The 13,763-nt window shown below is 40.0% G+C and overlaps 1 protein-coding gene across 5 annotated transcripts in view; it reads right to left on the bottom strand.

The window, feature by feature from the left end:
* The window catches only part of THSD7B (thrombospondin type 1 domain containing 7B), a 633,259-nt gene that overhangs the window by 32,484 nt on the left and 587,012 nt on the right, over window positions 1-13,763 (bottom strand). For all 5 annotated transcript variants that reach the window (XM_082197355.1, XM_082197356.1, XM_082197357.1 and 2 more), the window contains 2 exons: window positions 2,650-2,783; window positions 1,968-2,121 (listed from right to left, as the gene is read on the bottom strand). In XM_082197355.1, the coding sequence (XP_082053481.1) occupies window positions 1,968-2,121; window positions 2,650-2,783 (288 nt within the window). The remainder of the gene's footprint in view (window positions 1-1,967; window positions 2,122-2,649; window positions 2,784-13,763) is intronic.

Genomic DNA, 13,763 nt, shown 5'->3' with positions numbered 1-13,763 from the left:
GGGTGGTCCTGGCTAGAGATAATAAAAAGGCCAGGGTCTGGTCAAAAAACAGGGAGTTACTGACAGAGGCTGCTGCTCAGCTGGTAGCTGGACTCATACAGTGGAAATAGAAGGACTTAAAGAAGTGGCTCAGAGAGGCTCATTGAAGCCTGAGAGGAGATGAGAGCAGACATCACTGGCTAGAGCTGAAGGAGGTTTGTTCAACTCCAAGGGCAGCCTTCAGAAGAGTTCTGCAGCTAAGTGCCAGTGGGATTGCTGAAAACCTGGGGCAGAGGGAAGACTGCAGCAGATGTCCTAAGAGAGGCCTGAGAGACTGCAGAGGGAAGAAGTTGTGGACCTGACTGAAGACTGCAAGTATAGTCCGCAGTGACTGGTTGCTGAGTGTTAACTGAGGTGGATTGATACAGGGAAATTGGATAGAGGAAGGAATGGAAACTCACACAACTATTGTCTTAAGGACCCCTTGGTTGTATTTACTATAGTGACAGTAACCATACAGTGTAAACATTCTTATTTAAAGCAACTATAACAAAAAGGAGTTAGCAATCTAATTATGAAGCACCTGTGTATATAAACATTATATTTATATTAATAACAGTTATAAATAAAATAAATCTACTTTGTATTTCATATTCAGATCTTTGCACTGTTTTGTCCTATGCTTATCCATAAGTACTGTGGTTAAACTGAAATAGAAAACAGACGGTACTAGTACTTGGTGGCAGCTGTAACAAAGGAATAAGAAAAAACTAAGAAATAGGTTATAGATAAGGAGGGGAAACTAATTTGGAAGACACCTCTCCATAATAATTAATAAAGGAGTAGCTACTGAACCTACCAAATGCTAGCTAATTCCTAAATGTTCTTTATGACAATCCTCATCAAATTGTCAATATATGTGTCTTCACACTTTAATCCTTTGGCCAATGAATATGCCACAGGAGAGTACCTGCATCACTAATTAGTACTTCTACCAATTTACCCTTTGGAGATGCCTGGATTCTCAGCTCATTCATTAGCTTGGGCTCTAAGGAAATATGATTATTATATTCATCAAACAAGACTGGTGGAACAGCTGAAAACTTATTTCCAAACAAAGGTTGCATTTATGATAATGTTTTTACATGGGTGGTAGTGCCCATGCGTGAACCAAATCACTGTTGTAGATATCTGCCTTCACATAGTTTCCTGCTGACTACATTATATTTAACAGCAGCATACAAAACTCTTACAGGTGGGAGATTTCAAAATACTTCAGTGGGCCAAGTTTAATGGCAAGAACATAACAAATTCTTGGTTTGGCTTTGGCTATCCAACCACTGGGTATATTAATTGTACTGTACGCGGGTGGCGCTGTGCTCTAAACCACAGAGCCTAGGGCTTGCTGATCAGAAGGTTGGTGGATCGAATCCCCACAATGGGGTGAGCTCCCATTGCTCAGTCCCAGCTCCTGCCAACCCAGCAGTTCAAAAGCATGTCAAAGTGCAAGTAGACAAATAGGTACCGCTGTGGCGGGAAGGTAAATGGCGTCCGCAACTAGACCTAACGGTCAGGGGTCCCTTTACCTTTACCCTCAAATAGTAACTTGGAGAGAGTTTGTGCTCTTGTTCAATTTGCAACACACATTCTGTCTCAACTGCAACAACCTCTTTGTATTTCTTTGCACCAAGCTTTGTATCCACCTAGCCATCTTGTCACACACATTAAGTGACAATATTTTTTTTCTTTTAAGCAAAACAAAAATGTCCAAAGCAGCATCTTTGCTCCTAGGCTTTAATAAGTATCCTATAATGATATTTTTATCAGAGAAAAAGGAATCAGTGTTTTTCTCCTTGTATCTTTTCCCTTAGTATTATTTCAGCAGGTTTCCTGTCTGAACAGCAAAAGGTAAGTTCCTAATACTTTATACTGACAAACATGTAATTTAGAAAATAGCCAAGAGTTTGAAATACAGAGAAGTAATTTACCTTTGGGCACTGGCTCCAGCGACCCCACTCAGACACAACACACTCACTGGGACAGTAGAGGGTACACTTTTGTCTTTCAAGGGGGATTTCAGACTGATTACAGAGCATGTTGGCTACAGACTCGCCACTGCCGTCTTCGGTGGTATTTATACATCTACAGAGGGGAAAATGTGAAGTAAGCATCCAGTCAAGAACAAAGAGATTAAATCAGTCTTTTTTAAAAAACAAACAAACAATTTTTTGTAGTGCTCTAAGTGGTCTGTTCATGAATTTATATTCATTACACAGAATTTCTGACTGCTTTCATTACCTCTCATAATATTTGTTTTTTGCCATATGCCTCTTATACGGAAGCAGAAAAGGTGAAAGGCAATATTAAGCACACTGTGTAGAAATGCTACAATTAATTGAATAAAGTTCTGCTACTGAAAGTAGAGATGTGTTCACACCATTTGGGACAGGGTTCTCGCCCTACAGACCAGCATCATTTCATGCATCTCTTCTACAATATGGACCAGAAAGGCTATTCCAGAACTCTAGAGATGGTTGTAGAAAGATAGAAGGCACGTTTCTCATCACATAGAAGAGCATTTACAAAGGCTGGTTGTAGGTCTATAGAGTTCTCAAAGTTACAGTTTCTTAATGTTTCTGTTCAAAACCTACTGTTTTTATATCTACTCACCTTATTTTTCTAGTTTGTATTCCTTCACCACAGTGCAGGGAGTTTAGCTCGCTGTTGATTTCGCAAGGAGACCATGGTTCTGCTATCCAGGAATACTGATTGCATTCACTGTAACATGGGACTGCCTCATACACCTTCCAGGGAAAACATGCAAAATTATACATAATCAATCATCCAAGTGAACAGCTCTACAGAAATACTTCGATAAAACAACATTTTTTTCCAAAAAAGCAAAAATCAAAGCACACACACATATCACTAAGGAACATGCTGGATTTCATCCACTGTTCTGAGAGTATTGTAGTGTTTAAATTCATTGATTCATTACAGACTTGCTAAAAGATGTGCAGAAAATGTAATATGTATGCAGCTACACAAGAATTCCATTACAATGTCATTTCCTCCAATAGCTCACATAACATCTATCAAATCCTCCCTCCTAAAATTATACAACACATTGTGTTTTTTTCTAAAACCATGCATATTTTTCTAAAACTTATTTATGGCAAAAAAAATCTTCTATTTTGTGTGCTCCTAAGGCTAAAGCAAAGGAAATAACCTTTATGGGGGAAATGTATTTAACAGACATATAAAAAGCCATTGTTGTTGTTGTTGATGATGATGATAGTTCCTTACGTTTAATAAGTCTCAAGGGCACACAATTGTGCTTTCACTTCAACTATATTTTCCAATTTATGAAATAAAGAATGCAGCAGAAACCATCAGTTCACAGCCCATTTGTCTCAAAAACATATTTAAAATTGCATCATTCTGCTTGAAAATCACGAATGTGTAAAGTTGTATTCTCTAGGAAGGATTTAAAAAATTCAGTCTATTTATTTAACTTATATTGAATATCAGAATGTGGATAATAAATTAAGGCTGCCTGCTTGCTTAAAGCTGAGCTCCAGAGACCATCCTCTGTCGCTCAATGTAAAACATGTACTGAGCGAAGAGAACATAATTTTAAGACAACTATGTTATTGGACAAATAACTAGAAATGTTTAAAATTATGAGGTCTGCTGGGTTATTGCTTTACCAAATATTGAACAGCCTGGCTTACTTTCAGAGTTTTCTCAGCTTGTAGCTTTTTTTGATGTGGCATGTTTTGGTTTGGATTTCTTGTATTAGTCTCTATGGGCTTGCCAACACATGTGACACAAAGTGGGGTGGATGAATGTTGAAGTAGCAGGACAGACGGCACTACGTACTTGAGGATACAGTTAGGGCAGGGTTAGCCAATGTGGTGCACTTCAGATGTTGCAGCTCCCTTCAGCCCCGGCCACAATGGCTAATGGTCAGGGATGCTGGGAGTCGCAACCCAGCAACTTCTAGAAGACACCACATTGGCTATCCGTGAGGTAGGGGTTACATTTTTGGAATGCTCTTCCACATAAATATTCCCCACAGAAACGAAGCGAAACCAGTGCATCAGAAGAAAAGATTCCACCTTAGCCTGCATGTGACTGTACCAGTTTTCTATCTGCTGAGAGTCCCGCCCTCCCTAGAGAAGCATTCAAAATGTGGTCCTTCACCTGCACTCTGAAATCATACCATCCATTCTACCAGCATAGGCCTCTACACTTCATTCTGTTGCATCTGTGGAGTTAGAAAAAAGTAGGAGGCTCCTAAAGAGGAAGGCCCGTTAGACTGAATGATTCTAACCCTAATTCTTTCCAGCTCCATCATTCTGTGAAAATCTCATTGCAAGGACTGGGGATTTTCTCTCTCTCTCTCTCTCTCTCTCTCTCTCTCACACACACACACACACACACACACACACACACACTGCACAGATAACTAGTTTGTTGCTAAATCCATGAGAATTTACCAGCAGAACACCTCTGGCTAATATTTTGAGAGTATGTATGAGGGGATGGAATTACTCCTTCATCAATTTAACTGGAACTATGGCCATCTTGGTAGTGCTGAGGAAGTTAGTATTCTTCTTCAGTCTCCTTACACCCCTTATGCCAATGTGGCAACCCCTTCCACATTGGTAGACAGAAGTTTGAACATGCTAATCCCAGATCGCATGCAGACAGGGATATACTGAAACAGATGTCGGAGATCCTATTTAGCATTTCACAGATGAAAAATTAACACTTCACTTTGCATCACTTAGTGTGCTCCGCCACTTTCAGTATGACATACCATTGAAGGCTCTAACATACATTGCTTATATGCTGTATTTGTTTACTGTGCAATAGAAGAGTGATTCTTTCTTTGGATAAATATATAAAAGAAAAACAGAGTTGTCCCTATACCTTAACCTGAGTCAGACCATTGGTTCATATAGCTCCCTGTTAAATATAAGGTAATCAAAAGCTACTAGTCAAGGCAGCTACATTCTACCTCCTCTGTTGGAGAAAGTATGCCTTGGGATACCAGTTGATGGGAATCACAAATGAGGAGAGTAATATAATACTCAGGCCCTGCTTGTGGGCTTTCCTTAGACACCCAGTTGACCATTGTGAGAAGAGGATGCTGGAATACTGTGGATGGGTCTTTGGCCTGATTCAGCAGAGCCTTTCTTATGTTTTTATACTGGCTGAAAGCAACTTTCTAGGCCTAGGGTTTCAGGCAGTGAACCTTTCCCAGCCCTACCTGGAGATTTGGGGTTTTGAAGCTGGGTCTTTCAGCATGGCTCTTCTGAGGTGAGATGTATATCTCAGCAACACTGAAACAGAAGTTGCCAGATCCTTCTGTATAGTGAGAAGGTGGGGAGGGGTATTACTCAGAAGGGTGGTGATTTGGGGTATTACTCAGAAGGGTCTGCCAATCTCCCATTCCCACCACCCTTCTGAGTAATACCCCTCCCCACCTTCTCACTATATAGGAGGATCTGGCAACTTCTGTTTCAGTGTATCTGAAGAAGTGTGCATGCACACGAAAGCTCATACCAAGAACTAATTTAGTTGGTCTTTAAGGTGCTACTGGAAGGAATTTTTTTATTTTGTATTGCAGTAGGTTAGAGTACCAACTCTACAATTCTATGAACACTTGGAGGATATGGCAGGATGGAAGACTGTTAGCCTTTAGCTGTCTGTCATAGGAGTGAGTGCCTCTGAGTCAATTCTTGTCTGTGTTTGAATGGATGAATCTTTATTTGTGTCAGCCATCGGCCATAGCAATAAAAAAACAACACGATATACAAAGAATAGAAAATATTTGGAAGTTTTTATTCTTCCTTGAGGAGAGCAAGGGATGCAGAGATGCTTGTCCCTACATGTGAGGGCAAAGTCACAGAATACATGGTATTGTTTTTCCACAAAAGATTTCTTTCATCACAAAAAACAAATGTTGTTTTTTGATTGAGTAGCAAAGTGGGAGGATGGTGTGTGTGTGTGTGTGTGTGTGTGTGTGTTTTCACCTGAATAATTTCTTGGTAGTTGTTTGCTCAGAAACCCTCCTTCCAAATCTGTTTTTCTCTCCAATATGAAAAGGGGGGGGGCATTTTTTATCTGCAGCTGGCTTTTTATTATGAAAGGAAGCTCCTGGAGAAAACAATGCACCAAAGTATTTTATGTAATGGTGCTCTTCTATGCTAAGGGTATCTGTGTTGGGAGGGGGAGTGAATCACACACGCATTGGTTTCCCCAGGTTAAAACATGCTCGCTGGAGTGCATTAAATGGGTCATCTAAAAGTGATCTTGCTTCTGAACTCAGTATTTTCCACAGTGAATACAGGGAAATAAGATTTAGATGGAAAGAATCAGGTGAAATTTAAAATGAGATGGCATCTGGAAGATAGAATTGGAGAGGGAGAAAAGAAGAATTAACTAATAATGAGAGATTCAGAGTTTTATTGTACCAATAAAACTGAAATGAAGGAGAATAAATGCAAAGTGGCCAATTGTCCTTTAACAGTTAGAGCTATGGAGTCAAAATTATTTGCGCTTATGAACATGCTGCTTTTCCTTACTCTAAATTATTTAGTTCTAAATATTTCAAGGGAAACATGGTATTGGGTTTTCCTTCTTCCCACTTGCTGATTTACTCATTCCAGTCTTCCTCCCCACTAACACCGCCCACCCGCCCCCATCCAACTGTTGTGGGGCAAATGTGGGGTTGAAAATCCAGGTTTGCCAAGAAAGAAGGCTTATTTCCATACAAAGTTAGAAGCAGTCTTCTTTGGCCTTCCAGACGGTATCCTGGTTTTAGGCACCAAGTTAACACATTTTTTTTTAAATGCCCTGACTTTCAATTGAGCATTTTTAGTGCTATTTTAGTGTCTGCAGTGCTAAGATTTTTACATAAGAAACCTACAAGATATATTCAGTGGAAGCAAGTTATGAGACGTACAGAAGCAGCCAGATGGAAATTCAGTTAAGTAGTATTTTTATAAACTGGGCCAGATCCCAGAGTTCATACTCATTCTGATCCTCTGGGGACACATCTGCATTGCAGTTTCCCGTGCCCATAGCTCAGTGCTTTAGCACTAAATCTGACGAGTGGGAAGTGAAGAACGCAGGCTCCGGTGAGTTGCAGAGGCTAGGTGTCCATTAGGTAACCTATCAAATATGGCCAAGCAGATGCACCACTAGGCTGCTCGATTTGTACATATTTCATTTATAACCCAGTCAGTACTTTTACAGCACATCATTAATACTAAGACCTAGATGATAATCCCTTGGGCTGGAAGTACATTTACATTAGTAGATGTGGTGTCTTTCCGACTGCCTGGAAACGTATTTTTACACAACCACAGCTCATTCCTGTTTGTGTCTTCTTCTGTTGCCAAGGTGAGAAAAGGAGATACAGATCAGACACAAAATCTGGAAAGGTTTTATCAGCTAAGCACTGCACTGACAAGAGCATCTTTCTCCTGAGCTATCTGTCTGTATCATGGGAAAGAACCAGGGCTTTTGTTCAGCCAGAACTCAGTGGAACTCAGTTAAGGCACCTCTCTGGTGGGCGCCATTGCCATTATAAGAGAACAAATTCATGGTGAGTTCTTGCACCTCTTTTTCTAGAAAAATAGCACTGGAAAGAACTAAATCTCTTTCTGGATGGAAAGGTTCACATTATCCCTGTTAAGTATTTTCTGTGACTGAAGTTTATTCCCATCACAGTTCAGTTTCCCCCTGGTTTAAGGTGTTACAGCTGCTTGTTGTTGTAAATGCTGATTTCTCTGCTGCCTGTCTTAGAGTCAGCAAGCTCAGGTGCATCTCTTGCTGACATTCTTTGCTTTTCTAAGTCACCTTTTTTTGGTTTTCCTTCTCAGGTTCTTCTACCATCACTGTTAAGGTCCTAGTCCAGCTCTCTGACTACTACACCACACTGCCTATTTCTTTCTCTGTGTAATCTAAAACAGAGTTCATGTCCTGCTGAACTCTCACCTGCACCAGAGCAGCTGCCTTCATGGGGCTCCTCTTCAATTCAGTAACTCCAGAACGACCAGGGAACTTATTTGTTCTCTCTTATTCATTCTCACCTACCCACCCTCTCTCTCATACACACTCACAAATTTTCCTTCTGCAGTTTCAATGCCTAGTTATTACCACTGTGATCTCTACCCACACTTTCACCCCATTTTATTGAGCAAGCAGTTGTTTCAGACAAAGTTATGAGGACACTTTGGTCTGGGAAACCTTTGAAAAAGGTCCCAGGTCTCTCACACACATATTTATATTTTTAGCTCCCAGCTAAATGAAATTACAGTGCTAAACAGTGCAGAAATAAGGAAGGACACCCCCCCAATGAAAATTCACCACTACCACTCAAGTAAGGGCACTACTTAGGAACATTATCAATTGAAGTCAATTGAGCAATTTACATCGCTAAGCTATAAAACACTGATTAAGAGATGCAGTTTGAGGATCTGTCTGTAATTTTGCATCATCTGATAAGAAATCGATGATAGTCATCAATCTTCAAGTTCCTTCTCCCATCTTCACCCCACCACCACAAGCAGGATCCAAAAGCACTGGACTGCTTTTGCCTGCAACCATGGACACTGTTTAGCACATATCAGTCAGCATGGATAATGCCAGACCCTCAAAGGATTTAGGAATGTGGGCTATTTGTTTCAAGGGAAAACCTCCCCCCCCCCCACAAACCATGGCCCCACATAGCATAATGCAATATAGCTGGAGGTTCAACCAGCTATATCTTCCTGAAAACAAAATAAACCTGAATGCAGATGGAATAGCTTTCTGACTGACAAAGTAAAGGGCTCTGATTTTCAGGCTTAGCATAGTAGCACTCGAAGGTAGCCTGAACAAAGCGAATTCTAAGACAGAACAATGCAGAATGGCAAGCACTGCAGTCAAAATATGTTCCTTCCACCCTAAACTGTTACACTGTTATTTATCTGTTCAGGTATATAGTTCTTACTACACACTATCAAGTGGTAGTGTTATGTTAAGAAGATGATGATGACGACAGAAGAATAACTTAGCAGCTTGTACAGAACAAAATGTCAATGTGAAACAGAGATAGAAAGGTAAAATCAAATGCTCTTTGACACTTTTGCTGAATCCTGATTAAAACCTCTGTGTGAGGAAATTAGTAGAGCAAGCAACAGATCAATGTTCAAAGGTATTTACAATGTTCATGAGTATGCTTTGAAAGCTACAGTTGTTAGTTGCAACATACCCTTAATGGCTGCCAAAATTGGTTCACACAAGAAAATGTTTGCTCAATGGTACAACTAAATGCAGCGCTTGAGACACAGCTATCACACCGTGAAATCAGCACATGCCACAGGAACAATAGAGATTTTTTAAGATAAGGAAGGGCCCCTCCAGATGTCCTTTTTCATTGCACATTCATGATGATTCGTGCTAATGAAGCTATTGCGGCAGTCATATGTAATCTCAGATTCAATACTGTTTCAAACAGCTTTATTTACTGTTTGCATCCGCTATAACAGCCTGTTGAAAGCCCACAACGTATACTACTACTACTTTCCTGATTTAGTTTTGCTTGGCTTTAGTTGTGCTATAAGCCCTCTAGACAGCAACACAGTGGTAGCATTGGAGAAGCATTGCAGAGCAAATTAATGCAGAAAATATCCACCAGCGATGTGTCAAAAACATGTTGCCAAATAAAGCACCATTCTGGAAGGGCCCTAAATAAGGCTAGAACCCGCCAGGAAATTTCAGCTCAATATCAATTTTCATATCTATGTTCTGGAGAAGATGGAATGTTTTAACTAGGGGATCAGCCATTGCAGAATGTAAGAAGTTCCTAACTTAAATACAATTTGCACAATGGCGTCTTCATATGGTTACTTGCACCTGCATACAAGTATCATTCTGATTAAGAATCATCATGTGCTGATTGAGATGGGTGAATATGGGCATTACAGGGAAGTTCAAAAATTACTGAATCTCAAAGTACTAGATAAGTACTTTGATAGAGGGGAATCTACTCAGCTGTGTGAGCTGAGAGGTTTTTGAGGATTTCCGCCTTAGAAAGATCATGCTCAGAATAGTTGGTGCTTATGACTAATTAAGGCTAGTTGGAGCAGATGAGTATTAGCTGCAAACTTTAAGAGCCTTCTGGTTATGCTCTTTAAGATGGAGGTTGGGGTTTAAACTGATACCTGAAAGCTAGCAGGACCCCCAACCCCATGCAAACCAACTCTAAAGATTTGCATATTTGTTTTTATGTCAGTGCACACACATATTTGCCATCCAAAAATGAAAGGATTGGTCAATTTCAATTCTTCAGGTTTCTCATTTTTCCAACCTTAAATTCAGTTCTCGACGTTTCTGCAAGAATTTGCAATTAAAAAAAATTCTCATGAAAATTATGTACTTTATGTACATAATGTATTATGTACATGCATTAATGTACATGCATTTAATGCATTATGTACTTTATTTTCATGATCTGGGATAGCTCAGTTGGTAGAGCATGATTCTCTTAATCTCAGGGTCATGGGTTCAAGAAAAGATTCCAGCATAGCAGAGGGTTGGACTAGATGACCCTCATGTACAGTTTTATGATTTTATGAATATATTCATTTTTATGCACACTTTCCTCTGATATATGTGTCTTCGTAAGCATCATTTGGTCGGACCGTCACATCACAAAATTCAGATAAGTGTGAATGCTGAAGAATGGCTGGTTTGGGTTCTCATATTGTTTCAGAAAGTGTGAATTTGATATATTTGGCTTTAAATGAAAACCAAATTAAATTTCTCCTATTGCCATCTGTAAGTTAACATTGTGAGGTTTGTATGGACCCTTGCTACTCTGTTCTATGGTGGCCATTTCAATCATCTATAAATTTATATGTGCATGTGCTTACACAATTAACACTAAAGCTATTTGAAAAGTTTCTGCCACTTAACAAGTTGGTAATCAGTAAGCTTCTGACTGAAGTTGAATAAGGAGTCTGTGATCCTCTGACCTGTTTCTTCCTTGAATCTAAGTTATTTTACCCAGACACCATCCCAGCATTGCAAGTATTAGACGCTTTCAGCTCTCATCAGTTGGAATTGGTGTTGCTCAGCACTTCTGAAAATCACACAATGGCTCAATATACCAGTGACTATCAGGACTTATTGTCCCTTGAGTAAAATATTGACTCCAATTTCCCCTCAGCAAATACCTCAGTCTCCAAGTCAGTAAATCTTGATATCCCCCTCAAGAAAAGTCAATATCTTCTTATTATATTAGAAGTAACCGATGACTGAATCAGATGGTTAGCAATGGAACACTGAAGAAAGCTTTTAGACCATTCCTTTCAAAATGGGGATGAATTTAATACTTGACCATTCCTTCCAAGATGATTGTGGCCATATGTGTTAAAGTACCAGGAGAAAAGAAATATAGAGACTAAAGGGAAACCCCACTATAAAATACAGCCAGTGCTAAATAATCAAGTTCTTTAGAAGAGCTGGCTGACACACTTTGATTTACTGAAGCACTAGGTCGGGTGGCAAGAAAGTTTAGATATTAAACGCTACTACCAAGACTCTCCAACTGAGGTTTTCACTTTGTAGGATTTGTTATATCCACTTTACTCTTTTCCCCAAGTGTTCAGAGTTCACAATCAGGCAGCTGTTAGCATGAAGTGATTCTGTAATGTCTCTCTTCTTTTGTTACACCAGGGTCCATGTGGAGCTCAGGTGATTTTTTAAAAGAATCTGAACTTGGGTCAGCACAGCTCTCACAGTCAAACTCATACAGCTCAGGCTGCACGGAAATAATAGAGACAGCTGTTTTGATATTTCATGACTTGGGCAGGTGCTGGCTCCCCTTTAGCAAGGAGGGGGGAAGCAAGCTATAAAAATGAAATCCAGACTCATGACTGCAAGGCCACTTCTGTAAAGACTTAGCCAGTGATCCTGTACAAGTCAGTTGCCAAGCCTTTAAGGGTGCTACTTCCCCCTAGATCAGTGGTGGCCAAACTTGGCCCTACAGCTGTTTTGGGACTACAATTCCCATCATCCCTGGCCACTGGTCCTGTTAGCTAAGGTGAAGGGAGTTGTAGTCCAAAAGAGGAATGCCAAAAGTGGGTGTGTTATATTACTGTAAAAATGGAAAAGGGCTGCCAATTTTGTCAGGCACTCCGATACATTTCAAACAATTTCCACTCAGTTTCAAACCTATTAATACACTCCAGGCTTACACTAATCCAAATAAAACTTGTTAATTGTATTTTCACTTATTTTCAGTTTCTGTTCTTGCAGAATGTCTTTGGCTTAATTCACCAAAGCATCACATCCAGAACAAATCCTTAGATTGCAATTCTCTGCATACCTAACTGGGAATAAATTCCATTGAACTCAATCTGGTTTACATGTGAGTTATCAAATGTATAATCAACAGAAAAGCCCCCCCCCCCTGCAATATAATACAGGGTTTGGCTTTTTTCATGCACTTTCATGAAGCTGAGCTCAGATAACCATAGCATCCCTCCTTGTCAGAAATGACATGGATTTTGAGTTGACCACTCACTCTCCCCATCCCTTATTATCCTTGTAAAGTTACCAGTCCACATTATGCATTCTTGTTTGGAAGGATTTGCTGTGCCTAATGCATTAGTCACCAAGCTAACAGCAAAGGAGTCAATGATCAGACACGCTTCCCACTCACAAACCTACCTATCTTTTTATAATATGTACCACAACTGGACATTAAAATGTACCTCATTTCAGAGCATCTCCGTTTCATCAAACTTACACCTTTGGTTTCCTAAAGCTCCCATTTTGGGCAGTTTATCATTATGAAAGTGCTAGGTGAAGCATTTACAAAGGCTGTTTCACCTGGGCTGGCTCCAAGCATATTGTGTGAACAGGTAACAGAGGTCAGCACAAGTAACTGGGAATAAAGCTCTCTGCAAAACATTCCCACAAAGTCCTACACACTTTCAGGTCTTGAAAACCTTAAAGAAAGTTGCAGCTCTCTGTACAGAGTTTTGCTTTATTTCCCTGTCTGAACATCTCACCATTTCTCTAATTTCAAAGAGTTTTGCTCTTGTTTATTCCCCAGCTGAGGGCCTGACCAGCCATAACTTTCCTGCCTAGAAAGACAACACATTACAGAGGGGGTCAGTGTTAGGTTCACACAAACTATCTCCCAACCCTCCTCCCTATGCATAAAGGAGGGGGAGTAGTGGCATATCAAGTTTATCTGTATCTCATGATCACCAGGATCCAAGATTCATCCCCCCCTCCACCCAGACTATCTGATGCATACATTTGCCTACACCTCAAGATGGATTAGGCTGCCAATCAACTTGAATCATGCCCATGTTTACCCTTCCATACATTACAGGCTAGAGCCCTAGATAACTTTATGAATATTGCATTTAGATACTTCAAATTTAGGGGTTATAATGCATTCATGTTCTCTAAGAGGGTGACAGGCTAGCATTGACTAGATGGTGAGAGATGCTGAAATCAAAAGATTAATAATTCTTAGGGGCTTTTTTGTAGGTGTGGGTTGGTTAGATGTTTTCTAACTTTCTCATGACTACTTATGGTTCACCAAACCACACAATCCTGGGGAAACTCACCTTCCCCACAAAACATTTTTGCAGCTGGAAACATGCATGATTAATGTGTGTGTGTGTGTGTTTAAAAAAATCTCTTTTCACAGCTCAATAGGTACAAAACACAGAAAGGCACTCAGAAGTATTAATAAGGTCTGT

Source organism: Podarcis vaucheri, assembly GCF_965113315.1.
Source record: "Podarcis vaucheri genome assembly, chromosome: 1".
Lineage (NCBI taxonomy): Eukaryota > Metazoa > Chordata > Lepidosauria > Squamata > Lacertidae > Podarcis > Podarcis vaucheri.
The sequence above is the reverse complement of the archived record's forward strand: the minus strand, read 5'-3'. Positions and strand labels throughout refer to the sequence as shown.